The sequence below is a fragment of the Apiospora kogelbergensis genome (assembly GCF_038363985.1).
Source record: "Apiospora kogelbergensis strain CBS 113332 chromosome Unknown utg000001l_segment0_segment0, whole genome shotgun sequence".
NCBI classification, from domain to species: Eukaryota; Fungi; Ascomycota; class Sordariomycetes; order Amphisphaeriales; family Apiosporaceae; genus Apiospora; species Apiospora kogelbergensis.
In genome coordinates, this window is record NW_027117418.1 from 1,012,346 (window position 1) to 1,034,451 (window position 22,106).

General features: G+C 53.0%; 3 protein-coding genes across 3 annotated transcripts; 2 read left to right on the forward strand and 1 right to left on the reverse strand.

Annotated features, from left to right (window-relative positions):
- Positions 1-1,029: 1,029 nt before the first annotated feature.
- PG998_000345 (uncharacterized protein) lies at positions 1,030-5,526 on the forward strand (the record flags this gene model as incomplete). The annotated part of the gene is made up of 1 exon (XM_066867163.1): positions 1,030-5,526. One exon carries the CDS (start codon positions 1,030-1,032, stop codon positions 5,524-5,526), a length of 4,497 nt encoding a protein of 1,498 aa, XP_066735578.1.
- Positions 5,527-7,400: 1,874 nt separating this feature from the next.
- Positions 7,401-8,541, reverse strand: PG998_000346 (protein PGR; the record flags this gene model as incomplete). Its single annotated transcript, XM_066867164.1, has 2 exons — positions 7,401-8,273; positions 8,311-8,541. The coding sequence occupies 2 exons, from the start codon at positions 8,539-8,541 to the stop codon at positions 7,401-7,403; spliced, it is 1,104 nt and encodes a 367-aa protein (XP_066735579.1).
- A 6,083-nt stretch (positions 8,542-14,624) lies between these two features.
- On the forward strand, positions 14,625-21,201 carry PG998_000347 (Conidial yellow pigment biosynthesis polyketide synthase; the record flags this gene model as incomplete). The annotated part of the gene is given in 4 exon segments (XM_066867165.1): positions 14,625-14,917; positions 14,970-15,261; positions 15,317-16,030; positions 16,042-21,201. 4 exon segments carry the CDS (start codon positions 14,625-14,627, stop codon positions 21,199-21,201), a joined length of 6,459 nt encoding a protein of 2,152 aa, XP_066735580.1.
- Between the last annotated feature and the right edge of the window lie 905 nt (positions 21,202-22,106).

Below are 22,106 nucleotides of genomic sequence, written 5' to 3' on the forward strand. Positions count from 1 at the left end.
GATAGCAGGGCTAGATGTTAGATGGATGGCCTAGGGAATCGAAGTGGTGGGTGACCACAGGCGTGGTTAACGGTCAGAGGATGAGGGATCACATGTAGAAAGCATTCCAGCAAGTAACAAGCAGCTGGCTTGCGCTTTTGAAGCTATGACATGCGCGCCCAAGCTGACGGGCGCCCTAGTGAACACCCTGACACGACACCTGCGAGAACCCCGACACCCGACCCCCACTGTCCAAGCTGCAAAGACACAAAAGAAGGCTAATGGAAGCTCAGCTCCAGTGAACCCTTGCATAATGGCAGCCAAATATACTTGCAGAGTTCTTCGGGAGCTTGGAAGTGAGCTGCTATTAAACGGCTCTTTTTAACGCGTTATTCCACCTATTTGATTTCTTGTATTAAGTAAAAATATCTGCAAAGCTACAATAGAAGTACCCGATAGAGCACACCCGTATCTAAATATGTATACTGGGAATTCAATATATCAGTTAAGACATGATGTAGAACGGGTGCTTCATGCGCAGCCTTGACGAGACAAAACGTCCAATGCAATGCAATGCAACAGGATAGCTGCTAGCGCGGGGTAGTTGGTAGTTATAAGACTGAATGACCTATCAAGCCGCCTCCCGCTAGAGCTAATTGCCCGCCATCGACATCGGATAACTTATGCCATGCAATAGTGGGGTAGGGGACGAATGACTCCGCCGGCGAGGACCAGCCGCCTACTGTATTTTTTGATTCAGCTCAGAACTCCAAAGTCTCGACCTTCCTCGATCGCAAACTCCCAAGACCGTCCACTGTCCATACCCCTCTAGGAATTGACTTAGCACTGCACCTCAGGGTGCTACCATGAGAGCTCACCTGGGCGCAGCATTGTGCTAGCTCCAGTCCAGCAGCAACAAACAGCAATACTACCTTGACTGCGTTCGCGCGCGCCCCGAGATCTGCAAATCCAAACCCACTAACCTCGGCGGCTGCGATTCTTGACCTCCCATCCAATAACCATATCTCAACTCCGCGTTTCGGCTTCAAGATGGCCACCTCGACAGAAACCACGATGAGGGGTGCCACCGCCCTTGCACCGGTGAAGCACCAGGTTGTCGACAAGCCTCCGAAACGATTTGGGCAGATGAAGTTTGGCATCCAGTCCTTGCAAGATATAACAAATCAGGCGGTCCTGGAAGTATCTGATAGGACCATGTACGATATGAGCCGCGGGAGAGAACCTACTAAGAACGGAGTCCTCGATAAGCGCCTTGGTATATCCAGCAAAATAGCGACCTGCGCCACTTGCGACTTGAAGCTACAAGATTGTCCCGGCCATTTTGGCCATGTGCGCCTGCCGCTGCCTGCATTCCATATTGGCTTCATTCGTTTCACCATGAAGGTGCTTCAAGAGATATGCAAGGACTGTTCGCGAGTCTTGCTGGCAGAGCCTGACCGTCGGGCCTTTCTTAGGGAACTCAGGCGCGATATCGACAATATGCGCCGGCAGCAAATCCTCAAAAAGGTCAACGAGCAGTGCAGAAAATCAAAGATGTGCCCCTATTGCGGTGCTATCAATGGCCAAATTCGAAAGCTTGGTGCGCTGAAGCTGGTCCACGACAAATTCGTTGCGTTCAACAAATCGACATCGATCAAGAAGCAACCTCCTGCAGCCAAGCTAAAGTTCGATGAATCCTTCGCTGAGGCCAAGCTACACAACTCCGACCTGGATAAACACGTCAAGAAAGCAATGGAAGACCTGAATCCCCTGCGGGTCCTGAACCTGTTCAAGCAGATAAGTCCGACAGACTGCGAATTGCTAGGCATGGACCCAACCGAGGGTCGCCCAGAGATGTTTCTCTGGCAATATATCCCTGCCCCGCCTGTCTGTATCCGTCCCTCGGTCGCGCAAGAAGGAGCAAGCAACGAAGACGACCTCACCACTCGACTCAGTGAGATTGTATGGGCCTGTGGTCTTATCCGCAACGCTTTGCAGAAGGGCACCAATCTGGGTACCATTATGGAGCAATGGGAGTTCCTCCAGCTCCAGATCGCCGTGTATGTCAACAGTGATGTCCCAGGCCTTCAAGCAACGGGTCTCGTCAGACCAATGAGAGGCTTTTGCCAGCGCCTGAAGGGCAAACAGGGCCGTTTCCGAGGTAACCTTTCTGGAAAACGTGTAGACTTCTCTGGACGTACTGTCATCTCCCCGGATCCCAATTTAGGCATTGACCAGGTTGCCGTGCCAAGACTTGTCGCTCTGAACCTCACCTACCCCGAGCGTGTCCAGAGAGAGAACATTGGCAAACTTCGTGCTTGCATTATAAACGGGCCCGCTGTTCATCCCGGTGCGCAGCAAGTTATCAAGCAAGATGGTGATCAGACATACAAAACATCTTTGAGATTCGGCGACAGAGAGCGAGTCGCAAAGGAACTGCGGTATGGTGACGTCGTCGAGAGACATTTGGAAGATGGCGACGTTGTGCTCTTCAACCGCCAGCCTTCCCTGCACAAACTGAGTATCATGAGCCATCTTGCCAAGATCAGACCCTGGCGAACATTCCGTCTAAACGAATGTGTGTGTGGTCCCTACAATGCAGATTTCGATGGCGATGAGATGAATCTACACGTTCCTCAAACCGAGGAAGCTCGTGCCGAAGCCATCAACCTGATGGGTGTCGCAAACAACCTTGCCACGCCCAAGAACGGAGAGCCAATCATTGCGGCGACACAGGATTTTATCACAGCTTCGTATGTTCTAAGCGGAAAAGATATGTTTTTCGATCGGAAAACATTCACTTATCTCTGTATGCACATGATGGATGGCATAACACATCTCGATATCCCACCTCCCGCCATTTTCAAACCTGAAAGGATGTGGACTGGAAAGCAGGTTTTCAGCGTACTTATGCGTCCCAATGCCGACTCGCCTGTCAAGATCAACCTTGACGCAAAGTGCCGAGAATATGTGGCACCGAATAAGAACTCCGATGACCCTAGAGAACGAACCCGGGCGCCTGACCTGTGTCCCAAGGATGGTTGGCTCGTTGTTCGCAACTCCGTGGTCATGTGTGGCAGGATGGACAAGTCTACTGTTGGTGATGGAAAGAAGGACTCAATTTTCTACGTGATCCTGCGAGATTTTGGCCCCGACGCTGCTGTGGTTGCCATGAACCGTCTGGCTAAACTCTGTGCGAGGATGTTGACAAACCAAGGGTTTTCTATCGGCATAGGCGATGTGTTCCCAACCGACTCACTCACCAAGGCGAAACAGGGGCTTGTTCAGAATGCCGTTGCCAAAACAGACGAGCTGATCTCGAACTACAACAACAAGAAGTTGACGAAGGCTGCAGGTTGTTCTTTGGAGGAGACGCTCGAGAACTCAATTTCGGGAACCCTCAGTGAAGTCCGAGGCGAGGCTGGTAAATACTGTATTGCGACGCTCAGCACCAAGAACGCCCCGTGGATTATGGCCTCCTCTGGGTCCAAAGGTTCCAACATCAACGTTGCCCAGATGATTGCACTGGTAGGACAGCAGATTATCGGTGGCTCACGTGTCGCCGATGGCTTTCAAGACCGAACTCTACCCCATTTCCACAAATTGGCCCGCCAGCCAGCCGCCAAAGGTTTTGTTGCCAACAGTTTCTACACGGGGCTGCTGCCAACTGAGTTCATTTTCCACGCCATGTCTGGTCGTGAAGGACTGGTTGATACAGCTGTCAAGACTGCAGAAACCGGATATATGTCTCGACGTCTCATGAAATCCCTCGAAGACCTTTCGACCCAGTACGACGACACCGTCCGAACTTCCGAGGGAGGTGTTGTGCAATTCCAATTTGGGGCAGATAAACTTGATCCGGTCGATATGGAGGGCACCGCAGTCCCAGTGAATTTCACCCGTACATGGTCCCATGCAGAGAATCTTACTTGGAGTAACACCGAGCGAGCCTTGCTGCCGTTTGAGATCCTTGAGCTGTGCGATAAGATGATCGATAAGCAGCGCAAACTGTACCCGAGGAAAGGTCTTCTCCGCGGGGAATCCTTGACATATCACGACCAAACGGACTATGGATTGGACGAGCACGAAAGTAGTCGACTCTTCTTGACCACAATCGAATCGTTTGTTACCAAACTCGCTACCAGACTGGCCAGTACTCGCAAGGCATTCGGCCTGGAGGAGTATTTGGAGAAGCCCAAAGTTGGTGCAGCTCGCATTGACAAGCAGGAGAAAGGCTCAGATGCCAGAGCTCATACCGAAAGGGTGGCCAAAGTATCGCATCGTACTCTGGAAGCTTTCATCACGTTATGTTTGGAAAAGTTCAAGAAGGCACACGTCGAACCTGGACATGCTGTCGGCGCGGTGGGTGCACAGTCCATCGGTGAGCCTGGTACTCAAATGACGTTGAAGACTTTCCATTTCGCTGGTGTTGCTGGAATGAGTATCACGCAAGGTGTTCCCCGTATCAAGGAGATTATCAATGCGTCTAAAACCATTAGCACGCCCGTCGTCACTTGCCCATTGGAGAACAAATACCAAATCGAGGCAGCACGCATGGTTCGAGGGCGTATTGAACAAACATTCGTTGAAGATGTGTTGAGATACGTCGATGACGAGTGGGAGCCCAACCGAGCCTACATCACGCTCGCTATTGACACCGAAGCGCTGGAGAGTATGCATTTGGGTATCGGCCTTTACGATATCAAGAACGCCATCGTGAAGGCCAAGAAGTTGAAGATCCTGGATGGCGACCTTCGCGTTTATCCCATTGACGGAACTATTGAGATTGCTGTGGGCCACCCAGATCCTTCGACTGCCAAAAAGACAGTCAAAAGCAAGGTGGCGACTGTGGAAACGGCTGCGGATCTACTGACGCGAGTGAGCCATCTCAAACGCGTCCTTCCTAGCGTGCCCATCTCTGGATACCCGGAAGCCACGCGAGCCATCATCCAGATCGAAGAGCAAAAGACGCTGAAGGGCGACGATGGGCAACCGTTGATGTCCCACACCGTGCTGGTTGAAGGTTACGGACTCCGTGCCTGCATGAACACGGAAGGAGTTGTTGGCACCAAGGCTTGCTCGAACTCTGTCATTGAATGCCGTGATGTCCTGGGCATCGAGGCTGCTCGAACGACTATTGCACAAGAAATCGGCGCTGTCATGAATGACATGGGCATCGATCCGCGTCATATGCAGCTGCTTGCAGACGTTATGACCTACAAGGGCGAGGTGTTGGGCATCACTCGTTTTGGTCTATCTAAGATGCGCGACTCGGTCCTGCAGCTGGCGTCTTTCGAGAAGACCCCCGATCATCTATTCGAGGCTGCTGCCAACATGAAGAAGGACAAGATCGAGGGTGTATCGGAGAAAATCATCATGGGTCAAACGATGACGGTAGGCACTGGCGCTTTCCAAGTCGTGAGAAGACTCGGCCTTGGAGAGGAACATCTCCAGCAACTCCCTACGGCTTTCGAGGATGCCTGGGCCGCCGAGTCGAATCATCGCCGAGAGCTACGCAAGAAAAAGGCGACTACGTCACTGGCTTAGATTAGGTAGACACAGTGGCGGTTTGATGCCAGTCATGAGGCGTACTCACCGCCGGCAGACAATAGCAGGGTAGCTAGGCGTCGGAGTCTGTGACATCAGACCAGGAGGGCTCAGGGATGGCGTTTGGCGAAGTTTTGTATGGTATTTTCCGTCATGAGTAATGTCTAGGCCAAGGTGGCCGCTTATTGCTTCGGAAAGAGGCTTATCCCGGTGATTTAATATATCAGCAGTCTATTGTAAGACTCCTTGGGCCTGCTACATTGCATTTTCCGCCGTATTTTTATTATGATCCTGTTTATCGCAACGGTAACTTGCCTCAAGTGTGCTTGGGCGGCCTTCCTGATCCGTGGCGAGGTTCCTAGTAGCAATAGAACTCTGCCTCAGGAACGATGGATCGATCATCCTAACTAAGCATGTATATAACTACTACATACACGTTAACAAGAATAAATGGAGTACTCGATCCACTGCTAGGGATAAAAATCGAGTCCAGTTCTAGTTGTGCAAGAGGAGTGAATCGACAAGACGACCCAGGGGCCCGGTTTTGGCCCAAACACTGCTCCCCTGCGCCATCATCTCTCTACCTGGAGTTGGCCATCAAAATATACGCAGGGTTTTGCATCCTCAAATGCAGTGGACATGTTTGTGCGTCAATGGACTCACACCACCCCATATTCCGTTTTTTCCTTCATCAACTTAGTGCCCTACATTGACTTTGGGTCTACATCGAGTCGCTTATTGAGCCCTGTACCTTAAGTTCACGGCCACTTGTAATCTGGCGTCATATGACGTGGCATTTACTATACTGGCCCGTTGCCCTTTCGCAATGGGCTTGCGTCTCCTCGGAGTAAACAATGAGGGGTTGAAAGATGCTCGTGGTGACTGGCGTGTTGATACCTCTTCCTTAGACGTAACGCGTCTACTACGCCAAGTAAATAGAACCTATGAAGGGCACGATCGTAAGCTAGCAATGTTGCGTGGGTGGAGTGACATTGCCTTTTGTTAAACCAGGAGACGTTGTGAATAAGTAATTAGCTCGTGTAGATCATGGCAATCCTGGGTTTCTTGGTCCAAGACGCCCAGCCAGATAGATCCCTGAGAGTTCAAGTCCGCATCCCAATGCAGCTTCGTGGATGGCAGATCAACGAGAGCTGGGGGCATACGATACGTTTAGTAGTCAAAAAACAATAACCAACCGTCTCTACTAGTGAGATTCCGAATCAACGGTGGCCGGCTCGGACGCGAGCCGACAGACCACAGCGCTGAAGCTCCTATGTCCTATGAGGAGACCGCACCAACACGACAGCCTCTGCTTGGACGGACGAAAAGCGGCAAGAAGTATAAAGCGCTATGAAAACCTCATACTCAATGAACCAGGGCCCTTCACAACATATCATGACCCTGGTCGTGAGACGCGCAGGGAAAGTGAAATTACCCATGTCGCCTCGAGCGTTTAGACCCTTATATAACCGTCTCCATAGTTGAGATGGAGGACCGGCGGCTTCAAGTAAATAAGAGCAGAACCCTCTCCGTAAGAAACGGAGCAATAGACTTAGGTAAGCAGCTGTATCATGCAGTATTGTTGAATCGTCCAAAGTTGTTTATGAGGACATGGCAATGATGTTGTGAAAAGCTAGGCTTCTTAATAGAAACACAAATTCGAAGACAGGGGCTGGCGAACTCCCGCACCTTTTCCCAGGCTGAAGATTCCGAGCATCGCTCAGAACACTGCAAGTTGAATAGAATACTAATACTTGGGGGGACAGGACTCCTCAGGGTGGTGGTATGAAATTCAACAGTCATCATTCATCTAGGCACAAATAGAAAAGGGTTAACCCTTTTAATGTACAGATCTGCAGTATAAAACGCGTAGCCTAAGCTTGGAGTATGCTGCTCAAAGGGATGCCCCAATACCATCCAGCCCCTGCCATGGCACTGACACTCATGGTCAAGGCCATCAGGAAGTTCACATCGTTGTTGTCCAGCCAATCGAATCCGCTTTCTACAATGCGCGTAGGCTTATTGTCTCCGAAGTGAGATGAGCGGTGCTCGTTTGTAGGGTCATAGGGGTTCCCGGTGGATTCTGTCTTCTCCACGGCTGCTTTGCCCTCGCCCTTCAAAGCAGTCGCCTTGACGTCGGCCGTCTTCTTGAAGTGCTCTCGGGAGAGTGGGTTCGTCTCTGTGGACACCAAGACGCGGACACCGCCGTCGCCTTCCACGATCTTCCCAGACCGAGCGTCGCGAACGCTGGCCTGGAACATTCCGCCGAGGAAGCTGTCCAGGAGGGATCCCAAGGCGCCGATGACAGTCAAGCCCCAAGCAAGAGTGACCTTTTGGCCAACGGTCCAGGCGGGGCCGCCTCCGACCTGGCCGGCGGATGCGTCGCTGCACAAGGGGAGGAAGGCGAGCGAAGCCGTCACGACGATCATGCTGCCGAGGAAGCCGGCGATCAGGCCCCAGAGCGTGACGCCGCCGTTGGTACCGCGGGGAACCTTGCGGAGCGACAGGGAGGTGATGAGGCGCGGCTCACTCTTGGCCAGGATGCCGAGCTCGGAGCTGAAGGTGTCGGCGGCGACGGCGGCGTAGTTGGCGATAATGCCAATGACGAGCAGGTCGCCGTTGCCCCAGCCGTAGCAGAACGAGCCCTGGGGCAGCTGGCCCCCAGCGACAATGGCCTCGCGGCGCTGGCGCAGCTGGTAGGCGTGGAGGAGCGTGAGCACCGAGGCGACCAGGGAGTTGGCCAGCACCTGGACGTGGGTCCGGGGTCCCTCCCCGCCCGAGGACCCCCTGGGAGCTCAGGGTCAGGCCGGCTTTGACGTCCTTCTTCACCTTGGTCACGCGCGTGCCCGACAGGAAGAAGACGCACAGGAGCACGAAGGGCAGGTTCCACGGGTGCACGGCGTGCGCGATGGCAGTCAGGGCGGCCACGACGAGGCCCAGTGGTGTCAGCGAGTTGTGCGAGTAAGCGCGATACACTAGCGCCAACGTTGCGGGAGCGGCAATGATGGCCTTCATGATGCTTTGCTTTTGGGACGAACTAATGGGCGAATGAAGACGAATGGGCTGAAACTAGCAGAAGCTCAAAACAAACGCTTGCGCTCTTTGTTGCCGGTGTTGTTGGGTGAGAAACCGCAAAGTCAGGATTTCCAGCCTGTCTGACGTTGATGACCATCTTCTGCCGCGCCGGCCGGGGAGTGACGTCGAATTGTGGCTTAGACGCCTGCCTGCATGTTTACCAGCCACACCTGCAGCCATCACTCAGCAGCAGGCCATCACAAGCAACACCACAGCCGGAACATCGTTTCCTTCTCTGAGAAATTATGTTACTCAAAATAATTCTTCGACTTAATAACCAGGCGGTCTTGAATCGGAAGAATCGCCCTTGTGATTGACACCTTCGGGCTTGGTTATCATCACTCCGGTTGTTGCAGCCTCAGGTACCAGGCCACGCACTGCTCCCTTTAACTTCTATGCATAGGCATGTTGCTGAGCAAGTGCCATAAGACTGGTGCCTGAATAATATGCCGTAGTAGTGGTCTCGATGACTTTCCTTGTTCACATAGTCCAAATTATGCCCACCTTGTGTGCTGCCGCCACATAAGTAAGTGACGCGAACTCAAACCCAACAGTTCCTGGAGATTTCCGCACCATATCGACCGAGTTCAACTTGAGCACTATGCTACGGTTTCCTACCAACATTTCGGGTGTCTCCAAGTTTCACTGCCGCGTCGGATGGCCGGCGCAAAGACCCAGATTGGCCCGTCTCTGAAGGGACAGGCAGATGGAGATGTCCCGCAAATGAATTAGTCAGTATTGTGTACAGAGATGGGGGCAATACCTGAAAAGTACCATAATTCGATCGCTTACCAAGTTTTTCCCGCCTATTTATTTGTATATGGTTGAAAGCGATGGTATGGTAACGCGTTAGCTGAAATCAATCGAGGGGCTGAGCATATGTCCGCCTAGATTTCCTCGCAACCTGCTTTCACAAACCGACCGTCCGGTATCATTCAGCCCCCAAGTGAAATGTCATCATACCTGCTGTTGCTGCTGCATACATGTAAACATACGGGTCGCTGCGTTGTCCCTTGCGCCTTGGCGGCGCCGCCACTTCGGACAACCGCGCGCCAGCCATCGGTATGCATGATGCGTGTGCGATAAGAGGCGCCTGGTTGTATCATCGGACATATTATTCTATGAATATATAGAATTCCTATGCTGACCCCTGCCGCCGTTGAGAATGGCCGGGGAAAGAAAGGGGACTTCTCCACTTGGATATCCTACTTCCCCAGAAGCCACAACAACACAACGTCGCAGCGTCGATCCTTCGCGAAGCCGTCTTGGCTGCATTTTGAGGCGGTACGGCAATGCCAACGCTGCTCTTAGGTGTATGCGGGGAGGCCAAGCGCAAGGGGGATGTGTATCTAGAGAAAGAAAGAAAGAGCGGCACTTAGATGGAGCCAAGCGTCAGGACTGCTGCCAAGTCCATTTGTTGTTCGGTATAGGAGCCGTAAACGGGGCGTTGGAGACTTGTTCATGCCGTGTCGTGCAGCCGAACATGCCTTTTGCCCGATGGAGCTGGGGCGAGTGGTATGCGCATAGGGTTAACACCTGCACAGCTGCCTTTGACGGTATGCTACCCCTTATCGTCGCCCGTAGCCCACTGGGGAGAGCCCCGCATAGGTCCCCAACCTGCGGGAACTCCATCGGATTTCATTAGGGACAGACTCAACAAATATGACATCTGCATTGTATGAGGGTAAGTGCATGTATGACTTATGAATCAACTCGAGAACAATACCCTTATGATGACAGTATCACAGCAGGCTAGGTTGGTACGGACAGCACTTACTGGGCAGCAGAAGGAAGCAAGCTTTGCAGAATGTCATACTTGCATAGGAACTGACGGACTACACCTCAAGGAAGGGGCCTGGATGGCCCGCTTTGGATGCAGCATAATTGCGCCCTAGCGGGAAGAATACCGGTTTTACTCTGCCTCCAGCACACAGCAGCACCGAGTCCCGCGTCAAGCCCATGCGGTCTGAAGTGTTCTCGCCCAAGTGTCAGGGTTGGGGGATTGGGTGGTTGGGGGCCATGGTTAGTTCACTACTGCGAGTCTCGGTAGGTTTGCCAGAAACGATTCCGGACGGGATGAGAATACGAGGCACGTGATCTTGAGCGGACGTGAGATCAGCTCATGGAAGTGTAGATAGTCTTCAGTCCTTGTACGAGCCAAGAACCGGCCGCTAACCCTGCCCTGCACTACCAAGAAGGCGGTTGAGGGACGAACATGCTGACTGGTTTGGTTTAGGATACGACACGGGGTGCGTTATCGGACGGAACCTGGAAACCAATTTATCCTTTAGGAAGCTGGCCACTGCGGTGGCGGTACAGACAAGTGAATAGATTCGGCTCAACTTGAAGCATGTTACACGACACGGAGCCTGAGCGGTCTTGCTGGGCTCTATCGGCATGGATCTTGTGTTCTTTCAAGGATGGCTCTTTCTCTTCGGGGATCGAATATAACAATTCGGTTGGTTACACCCGACGCTTTCCCATTGGTTTCCAGGTGCATGCTCAAGGTCGGATGTCCGGTCCCTGACAGCTCCTGCGGCCTGTAAGCAATTAGCCAAGAAACTTTTCACTGGGTTGGAACAAGTACACCTAATGCACGGAATGCAAAACGTCAAGACCAAGGCAGCAAAAGCAACCTGGCAGCAATAATAGAGTCGCGGACCGTAAACAATTCCGTAAATCCGACAGTTAGACGAGAGATTACAACTTGCTACCGAATGCGCCACGGCGCGTGGCCGAGAACCCTTACAACACACCAGAGGCTGGTTTCAGTCCGAACGGACGGTCGGTCTACCTGCGTCTAAATGTTCGGGTGAAGTAGTCCCTACCAAACGGGATTGCCAAGCTTTCCGATGCATTCTAGGGATCTGAGAAAACAGCTAGATGCTTGGCTGACTGTCAACCTAGAAACGCGTAGACCGATCGCTCGAGATGACGACAGCACAGTAACGATCCCAGTAGAATGGAAAAATATTGTGGGCTGAGCAGACTCGTTCCTCCGGCTTCCAACCAGGGCCAAGCTTCACGAACGCGGAAACGAACACGCTAGATTGCAGCGCGACAGAGTCAGCAATGTTGGATGGTGTACTTGGCCCAGAACAACCGTGTAAATGCAGAAGGACAACACTGCTTCGATTGACTGCGGACCGCAGCGTTAGTCCGCTTTGAAGGATCGGGTTGGTACGGTATCTCTGCATTCCTAGCAAACCGTTAATGTCGTGAAGGATTGGTACCTGGATAGCAGATGTAAGCTGTTCTACTGCCTACCTACCGTAACTTAAAGATCATGTCAACGCCTTATCCGGCGCTTCTGGCGGTGAGCGAAAAGTCAAGGAGGCTGCTATGCTTAAGACAAGTCCTATTGTAAGCAAAAAGATGGAGGATTGAGAGCCGACGTTGGGATGGTAACGTTAGCTTGTGACTGGCCGGCCCCATGAGGTTATTTGACATAGCATGCCGAGCGGTAGGTTAGATGCGACGTTGATAACCGCCGGGACAAGGCGTCAGCTCCATTCTATAAGAAGGCGGGTGGGAGGGAGACTAAGGTTATGCGGCTGCGATGCTGCTACGTGCGTGCAGGTGGTGTGGGTGTATGTGTGCGCGCGGCTCCAACGCTGATGGCACTGGGTCAACATAGCTATCGAACATTGAAGTCAGGCTTCGGCGTCTGTGGATGTTTCAACAAACCATGATTGGTGGGTTCCTGGCAAAAGCCAAGCTGGATGACAACCAGACCCGGTCCTTGATCGCTTTGACGAAGATCCAGAAGAAGCTGAAATAGTTATGACATCAAAGCAAGGCACGGGGGCATGGGCTGATAATCCTGAGACGGACTTTTTGGCTTTTGCATCTAAGACAGCAATACACGCACCATTGAAGCGCTACTATGCTTGCATTGCTCGTAGAGCAATCGATCGAGAAGAGAGGTGAATCAAGCAACATCCTGCGGAGCGAACCTGCGGCGCGAACTCTGCCCTTGCTGCGGACTACCCTATCGACATAACCACCAATCCATCCCAGTGGGTGGTGCGGTTTGCTGGGGGGTATGCACGCCCTCCTATCTCCGTAATATTACGGTAAATGGCCCTGGCGGACGGACAGTGACTCGGGCGGCAAGCCACCATGGCAGAAATGGCCGATTGGTGACAAGTGTATTCACTAATGGCGGTCGGGTAGGGAGAGGCTCCGAGCCACGATGCTACCAGCTAAGCGGGTGGCTTCAGGACATTGTAGATAGAGCGATAGGGTATCGAAGCCGCCCGAGAAAGACAAGTAGATATGTAGATCAATTAATTGCGATGCAAGGAGACAACGACTGTGTATCGATAGGCACCTTGAGCTGAGAAAGGATGGAACCCGAAGGTCTTGCCATCTGCCCGTGAGCCGCCTGGTGCGTGCCTTGCCTTGAAGTTGAACTCTACAGGAAATTGGGGAGTGGCAGACTGGAATCGATCGTGGCTGCCGACTGGCGCGCAGCTGCAACAACTAGGCAGCGGCTCGCAGGAAGGTGCAGGCAGCCTTGGATTCGTCCAATTTCGTGGTCGATTTGCTCCAATCACGGTGCAATGTTCAACCTCGAGAGACAAACACCAACAAGAACAACGAGAGCAGGTCGTCACGACTAGCCTCGGCTTTACTATCAGAGGAACTGAAACATGAAGAATCCCATCTCACTGCATCCTTTTCTTGATACGCCTATACCGCTTTTGACCGAAAAGGGTTTTGATGTGAATTGGGTCGTCGGCATTAATAGTCCAAAGGTGAGGGTGAGCAGCAGAGGGAGCCCCATAAAACCACCCTTATACTGACTGATCCTAGCAAGGCTCAGACATGGATGCGTGAAAAGGAAAGAGTATTAAGGTGGGAGGAATAGTGATGGCCTCTCTGCTCACTCTGCCGGAATCCTGATGTGTTCAGTCCCAGTCCCACCCTACTGGGTAAAGGTCTATTCGCACGTCGCTGCGCCGAAGCCCTCAGGGTCGGACTTGCTCTGGTCGCCGCGTGCTTGTGCAGCCAGTCCCACCACCACCCAAAAAGTGAGATCATACTTTCTATTTACAGTTCCTCAAGGCATAACTTGAGGCTAACCGTACCTAGTCCTTTTTCTCTTCTTACGCCCCCTTCCCATCGCTCATCTGCTGATATCGAGCTGATGGTTGCGTGAGATCCACTTTGTTGTTGCGCCGCGGCCCTGGTCGCGGAGTTCCCCAACGGCCGTGGACGACCCACTGTCTACTTACCGAAACGGAGACGATCACCAACAGAAACATTCAGCATCCGATCAGTCTCAAGTCTAATTTCCTGTGCGTAGTTTCAAATCGCTGTGACTTAGGTGTCAGACGGTCCTGTCGTATACGTACAGCCGCACCATACCTGGGCCAGAGGTGGAAGTTCGCTTATGTGCTGCCTACTCCTTCCCATCTACTAGTGGCACCGTCGCCGAAGATGGAAGCCGCGTTCAGGTACCGGTTGAACGAGCAATCTATACCTGCCGCTCTACGCCTGTGTGAAATGTCTAAGGGCGGCTTGTGGCCGGGACATGGTAGACGTCACGAGTCTCCGTGACTGTTACGAGGCCACGAGACTGTACATTCCTTTCGGAAGTACTGGGCTGCGCCATCAGCCAGGGCTGGCAGTTTTCAATGCACGTATTCGCTCCCCAAAACGGAAATTCCATGGTTATCGCCCACCAGTCTTCGGTCACCGAAGGGCAGACATGGCCGGACATCTGACCCCCTGGTCGAACTGAGGGTAGGGATTCTGTGGGGTGTCTGTTCTCTGTTCTCACCTGCACACCCCCTCCCCACCCTGGATTCTAACCTAGATGTGCGGGTAGAGAGAGTCTTGTCATGGATTGCCTAGTCAAAGTGGCACTGACTATTGCTGTACCTTTCTCTCTTCCTGCCCTACCTTCGGGCCATGTCCGTTATGTATATAAGTGATGCCTCGACGACTCTAGCTAGGGTTAGAAGATCTTATCCACAAACCACCGGGATAACAACCTGTACCGTCTCAACATCACAATGGCGGACCAGATGGCATTTCTCCTTTTCGGGGACCAGTCCCTCGACACACATGGCTTTCTTGCCGACTTTTACCGACTAGGGAACCCGAGTGTTCTGTCTAAGGCTTTCCTTGAGGCGGCGGGCGAGGCTTTACGAGTGGAGGTTGAACAGCTCCCTCGAGTAGAGCGGACAAAGATACCCATGTTCCGAACTCTTCGCCAACTAAACGAGCGGTATCATGCCCAGAGCATCAAATACCCAGGAATCGACAGCGCTCTGCTGTGTGTCGCACAACTCGCTCACTACATAGAGTATGGAAACTCGATAAGCTTGACATGTGCTACTCCGCTAACCGCCGAATAGCCGTTCCGAGAAGGAATACCAAGATGCCACAGAACCGGAGAACACATACCTCTCCGGTCTTTGCACAGGCCTGTTCGCTGCCAGTGCCATCGCGTCGAGCCCCTCTCTCTCGTCGCTCCTTCCTATCGCCGTCCAGGTCGTCTTGATGGCATACAGAGTTGGGTCACACGTAGCCTCGTTAGCTGATCGGCTAAGCCCCTCGACCGAGAAGTCGGAGAGCTGGACATATGTAGTCCCTGGAGCCAAGGAGTCTACGGCTAAGTCGATACTCGACGACTTCCACAAGTCCGAGGTAAGGATACCAGATGCATGCATAACTTTCTTATAGTTGCTTACTGGGAGTATAGGGGATTTCACAAGCTTCTCACGCCTATGTGAGTGCTGTTTCGGCCAGCAACATTGCCGTCTCTGGCCCGCCAGCTACCTTGAAGTCTCTCTTCAGCAAAGACTTGTTCGATTCGAGGCCAACAGCCATACCGGTTTATGGCCCTTACCATGCTGCTCATCTGCATGCGTCGGCGGACTTGGACGAAATACTTCGCCTTAATGATGATTCTGTCTCAGCTGCGCTGGCAGGTTCGAAGCCGCGAAGCTCGGTCATGTCCTGTGTGACAGGCGCCTCGTTTGCCGAGACCGACACGAAAGCACTTTTGAAGGCTGTGGTTTGGGAGATCTTGAACGAGCCTCTCCTTTTCCACAAGGCTTTGAGCGGCAGCATTGGTCATGCACGCGCCTTCAAGGGCACTAGGGCCTTGGTGATCCCATATGGCCCTACTCAGGCTGCGGGCACGCTGGCCAACCTTCTTAAGACACAGACAGAGCTCGAAGTCGTGTTACGGAACCCCCCGACGATCTCTCGCGAGAGCAACACAGCCAGCATCGGTAACCACGGATCGACCGGGAAGTGCAAGTTGGCTATTGTCGGCATGGCTGGCCGCTTCCCCGACTCCGCCAGCGTCGAGGCATTCTGGGAGCTGCTCGAGAAGGGTATTGATGCTCATCGCGTTGTCCCTGCGGACCGATTCCCGGCCGACAGCCACGTTGACCCTTCTGGTAAGGCCGTCAACACCAGTCACACCCCTATGGTTGCTGGATCAAGGATCCAGGTCACTTCGACCCCCGCTTTTTCAATATGTCCCCTCGCGAGGCATTCCAGACTGACCCCATGCAACGGATGGCTCTGACCACCGCTTATGAGGCGCTTGAGATGTCAGGATATGTGCCAAACCGTACGCCATCCACTCGGTTGGATCGTATTGGTACTTTCTACGGCCAGACCTCAGACGATTGGCGTGAGATCAACGCCGCTCAGGAGGTCGACACCTACTACATCACAGGTGGTGTCCGTGCCTTTGGTCCTGGTAGAATCAACTACCACATGGGTTTCAGTGGCCCCAGTCTTAGCATCGATACAGCATGCTCATCTAGTGCAGCTGCGCTTCAAGTTGCCTGCACCTCTCTGTGGGTGAAGGACTGCGATACTGCCATCATCGGCGGTCTCTCTTGCATGACCAACTCGGACATTTTCGCTGGTCTGAGTCGCGGCCAGTTCTTGTCGAAGAAGGGTAACTGCAACACCTTCGACAACGATGCCGATGGCTACTGCCGCGCTGACGCCTGCGCTTCCATTGTGGTGAAGCGTCTTGACGATGCCTTGTTGGACAAGGATAACATCCTCGCCGTCATCCTTGGTTCCGCAACCAACCACTCGGCTGATGCGATTTCAATCACGCATCCTCACGGACCCACTCAGTCTATCTTGTCTCGATCGATCCTTGACGAGGCTGGTGTCGACCCCCACGATGTCGACTACGTCGAGATGCACGGAACTGGTACACAAGCAGGTGACGGAACTGAAATGGTCTCTGTCACAAACGTCTTCGCACCTGCTGAACGCCACCGATCAGCCGACCGTCCTCTCTACCTGGGCGCTGTGAAGTCGAACGTTGGCCACGGAGAAGCAGCCTCAGGTATCACTGCCTTGACCAAGGTTCTTCTCATGTTGAAGAAGAATGCTATTCCCCCTCACATCGGAATAAAGGGTGAAATCAACAAGACCTTCCCCAAGGATCTTGGCGACAGAGGTGTCAACATCGCATTCCACAAGACCCCATTCCAACGCCGGGATGGCAAGCCACGCAGGGTCTTTGTTAACAACTTCAGTGCTGCTGGCGGTAACACCGGCCTTCTGATCGAGGACGGGCCAAAATACCCGGCGGCTGATGCCGATCCTCGTAGTGTCCACGTCGTAACTGTCACTGCCAAGTCGAAGTCTGCCATGATTCGCAACGCTGAGAACCTCGTCCGGTTCATTGAAGAGAATCCCTCAACCCCGCTCTGCGATGTGGCCTACACCACAACTGCGCGAAAGATTCAGCATTATTGGCGCATGAACGTGGCTGCCAGCAGTGTGTCGGACGCTGCGCAGGCCATTAAGGAGCGTCTCAAGTCAACCTTCGTTCCTGTTTCACCTGAGCAGCCAAAGGTCGCTTTCATGTTCACAGGTCAAGGCTCGCACTACGCTGGCCTGGGCAAGGACCTGTACGCTCACTACTCAGTCTTCAGAGTGGCAATCAATGAGTACGATCAGCTGGCACAGATTCATGGCTTCCCTTCATTCTTGCCTCTCATTGACGGCAGTGAGCCAGAGGTCCAGAAGCTCTCCCCCGTTGTTGTTCAACTTGGCCTTGCATCTTTCGAGATGGCTTTGGCCAGACTGTGGGCCTCTTGGGGTATTCAGCCAGGTGCTGTACTTGGCCACAGTCTCGGTGAGTACGCAGCTCTCAATGTGGCTGGAGTTCTCTCGGCCAGCGATGCTATCTTCCTTGTCGGTGCTCGCGCACAGCTCTTGGTTGAGAAGTGCACCGCTGGCACTCATGCCATGCTTGCTGTTCAGGGATCTCGTGATGTCGTCATTGAGGCTCTAGGTGACCGTGGCGCTTCAACAAATGTTGCTTGCGTCAACGGCCCTAGGGAGACGGTCCTGAGTGGAACCTCTACTGATGTGGCCGAAATCGCTGAGCAACTCGGTGCTGCTGGCTTCAAGTGCACACAGCTCAAGGTTCCATTTGCCTTCCACTCTGCCCAGGTTGAACCTATCTTGGATGATTTTGAGAACATGGCTCGATCGGTCCGCTTTGGAATCCCTAAAATTCCCATCATCTCTCCCCTTCTTGGCAAGCTTGTCGAGGGTGAGCCGATCAACCCCAAGTACCTTCGCGACCATGCCCGCGAGGCTGTGAACTTCCTGGGCGGCCTTGTTTCTGCCCAGAACTCTGGAATCATTGACGAGAAGACTGTCTGGCTCGAGGTTGGGCCTCACCCTGTCTGTGCCAACATGGTCAAGGCTGCATTCGGCGCGACTACCATTGCTGTACCAACTCTTCGCCGAAATGAGCCCACCTACAAGACCTTGAGTGCTAGTCTCTGCACCCTTCACTCGGCTGGTATCAACCTTGACTGGAACGAGTTCCACCGCGACTTCGGCCAATCTGTTCGCCTGTCGGACATGCCAACTTACTCGTTTGACTACAAGAACTATTGGCTTCAGTACACTGGCGACTGGTGCTTGACCAAGAACCGTGGTGCGTTGACGGCGCCAACTACGAAGGCGATCGAGGCACCTAAGCCAACGCTGTCTACTACTACAGTCCAGAAGGTCACTAAGGAGGATGTTCAGGGTGATATTGCCATCTTGGAAATCGAATCGGAAATGACACGGGAGGATTTGCGCAAGGTTTGCTCTGGCCATCTCGTCAATGGCACTGCTCTTACTCCATCTTCCCTCTATGGAGACATGGCTATCACGGCATGCGAGTACGCCTACAAACTGCTGCGCCCAGAGGTTGAGAACATCGGGTGTAACGTCAGCCACATGGAAGTACCCAAGACCCTGATCTTCGATACCAAGGCCAAGAGCCAGATCCTTCGCATGAGTGTCAAGGCAGATGCCGCTCAGGGCTATGCCGACCTCACCTGGACTACTGGAGAGGGTGCCCAGAAGGCAGAGCATGCCAACTGCAAAGTCTACTTTGGCAACAACGACGAGTGGTTGGGCGAATTTGATCGTGTCAGCTACCTCATCAAGTCTCGTGTCGAGGCACTCAAGGCTGCTGAGCAGCGTGGTGATGCTTCCAAGATTGGCCGTGGTCTTGCCTACAAGCTTTTCGCCGCCCTCGTTGACTACGACCAACGCTACCGAGGTATGGAGTCGGTCATCCTCGACAGTGCTACCTGCGAGGCTACTGCCAAGGTCGTCTTCCAGACCAGCCCCGAGGATGGTACTTTCCACACTGCACCCTACTGGATCGACAGTGTCTGCCACATCTCAGGTTTCATTCTGAATGGATCAGATGCTATCGACTCCAGGGAGCAAGTCTTCATCTCTCACGGGTGGGGATCTATGCGCTTTGCTGAGAGATTATCAGCCAGCAAGACTTACCAGACCTACATCAGAATGCAGAATATCAAGGGCACTAAGATGATGGCTGGCGACGCCTACATCTTCGACGGCGATAAGCTCATTGGTGTGGCTGGTGACGTCCGTTTCCAGGCTATTCCTCGCAAGGTATTGAACATTGTCCTCCCTCCTCAGGGCATTGCTGCCGCTGGTGCCGCTCCTTCTCGGGCTGCGCCAGCCGCCGCCAAGGCCCCTGCTAAGGCTCCCACCAAGGAGAAGAAGCAGGTTACCTCATCCAACCTACCTGCAGTCAACAAGAAATTGAGCAAGACTTCGGTGGTTGCCCAAGTCATGGAGATTGTTGCCAAGGAGACCGGTGTTAGCCACGATGAGCTGGCTGACAACATCGCTTTCTCTGATCTTGGTGTGGACTCTTTGATGGGACTTACAATCAGTGGCCGCCTCCGTGAGGAGCTTGAGTTGAACATTGACTCTCATGCCTTCAACGACCACGCGACAGTTGGTGCTTTCAAGACATTCCTGGCCCAGTTCGAAACTGCCGGCGCAGCCGGCGCAGAGGAATCGACTGATTCAAGTGGCTCTTCTGAGACTGCCGATCTGGAGACTGACTCTGACGTGACAACCCCGCCTGATGAGAGCGATAAAGGCTCTGTCAAAGGCGATGGTCCTAGCGACTCCAACGTTAGTGAGCTTCAGGACATTGTCCGCAACACGATCAGTGCCGAGATGGGTGTCGAGGTAGAAGAGATTATCGCCGCTCCCGACCTGGCTGCTCTTGGTATGGACTCCCTCATGAGTCTGTCCATCTTGGGTATCCTCCGTGAGAAGACCGGTCTGAGCATCCCTGCAGATCTCCTCGGTCACAACCCTTCCCTCAAGGACATCGAGAAGGCCCTTGGCATTGAGGACAAGCCTAAGCGTATTGCTGTGCCGAAGCCCGCCGCCCCTGCCGCCTCAAAGCCCGCTGCTCCATCTCAAGAGGTAGCCAAAGTTCAACCCACCATGGTCGACAACTACCCTCACCGCAAAGCCACATCTGTCCTCCTTCAAGGCAACCACCGGACCGCTACCAAGCAATTGTTCATGATTCCCGATGGAAGTGGTAGCGCTACTTCATACACAGAGATCTCCGAAGTTGGTCCTGATGTGGCCGTTTGGGGCATGTTCTCTCCTTTCATGAAGACTCCCGAGGAGTACAAGTGTGGTGTCTACGGAATGGCGACCAAGTTCATCACTGAGATGAAGCGCCGTCAACCCAAGGGACCTTATGCTGTCGCAGGCTGGAGCGCTGGAGGTGTCATTGCCTACGAGATAGTCAACCAGCTCACCAAGGCCAATGATGAAGTCTCTAACCTCATCATCATCGATGCGCCATGCCCCATCACAATCGAGCCTCTCCCTGCTGGTCTTCACGCATGGTTCGCTTCCATCGGCCTACTTGGCGAGGGAGATTCCGCTGAAGAGAAGAAGATCCCCTCTTGGCTCCTTCCTCACTTTGCTGCCTCTGTCACGGCTTTGTCCAACTACACAGCGGAGCCTATCGCCAAAGAGAAGTGCCCCAAGGTCACAGCTATCTGGTGTGAAGACGGTGTTTGCAAGCTCCCTACCGACCCCCGGCCAGACCCCTACCCAACCGGCCACGCCCTCTTCCTCCTGGACAACCGAACCGACTTCGGTCCCAACCGCTGGGACGAGTATGTTGATGTCGCCAAGATGTCTTTCCACCACATGCCTGGCAATCACTTCTCGATGATGCACGGCGACCTGGCCAAGCAGCTGGGTGGTTTCATGCGAGATGGCATGAAGAACTAATTCTTCGTTTACTTTCATTTGTCCTTTCCATTTCACAATGTGTATATGATATTCGAACACTCCTTGTAATTCATATGTACGGTAATTTGGGTCTGGAACATGGCGGCGCTCCTTTATAGCATAGGTTCATCCCGGGTTGTTTTCTTTTCTCTATAGATTGATGTACTGGGTTCGTCACTTAGATATAATATACCAATGCCCTCGGGCTTATTACATTATGTTTTTTAATGTGAATTTCACTGAAACTGACCCGTCCTGTTTGCAATTCCCCACGGCGTCCTTATCTGACATGTTGAGAACTTGTTGCTCTCCAGTGAGCTCTTATTGTGCTATCCTGGCTACACACTCCATCGTGGCACTTCCGCGTAAGAAATCGGACCGTTGATGGTTTAGCTACGGAAAGACGAAGTCTTATTGCACTCGTCATCGATAATGGCTCATCACCAATTATGGAGGCGCTACGCTTGCGATGGTAGCACATCGGACCTGGTCTCATGACTGCGACTCAAAGTACGATGCCGGTAACCTTGTGTGACCCCTTGATTCGATTTACGAAAACTGCACGTCGGGTACTTGCAGTAACCCATAAGCGGACATGGCAAATGCATGTTCTTGCGCACCAGTCGTGTCCTCGTAGCGAACAACTATTGAATGCTGATGCGTCTGCTCACCAGCAGTATGACCCAACATGCTGTCTGCATACGCATGTCTTAGAGAGAGAAAGGCACCGGCTAGCATACATACATGGCAAAGGCAGACTTGCAAATCAGCCGAGGTTATTGAGGATACCTGTCACTCCGCTGCGCGCTGGGTTTGCAGCCGACGATGTCGACGTCTCTTCCGAATTTCAACGCCGTGGCTACCGGAACTGGGTTTCTGATTCATAATCCCGAGACTGCGCCCGT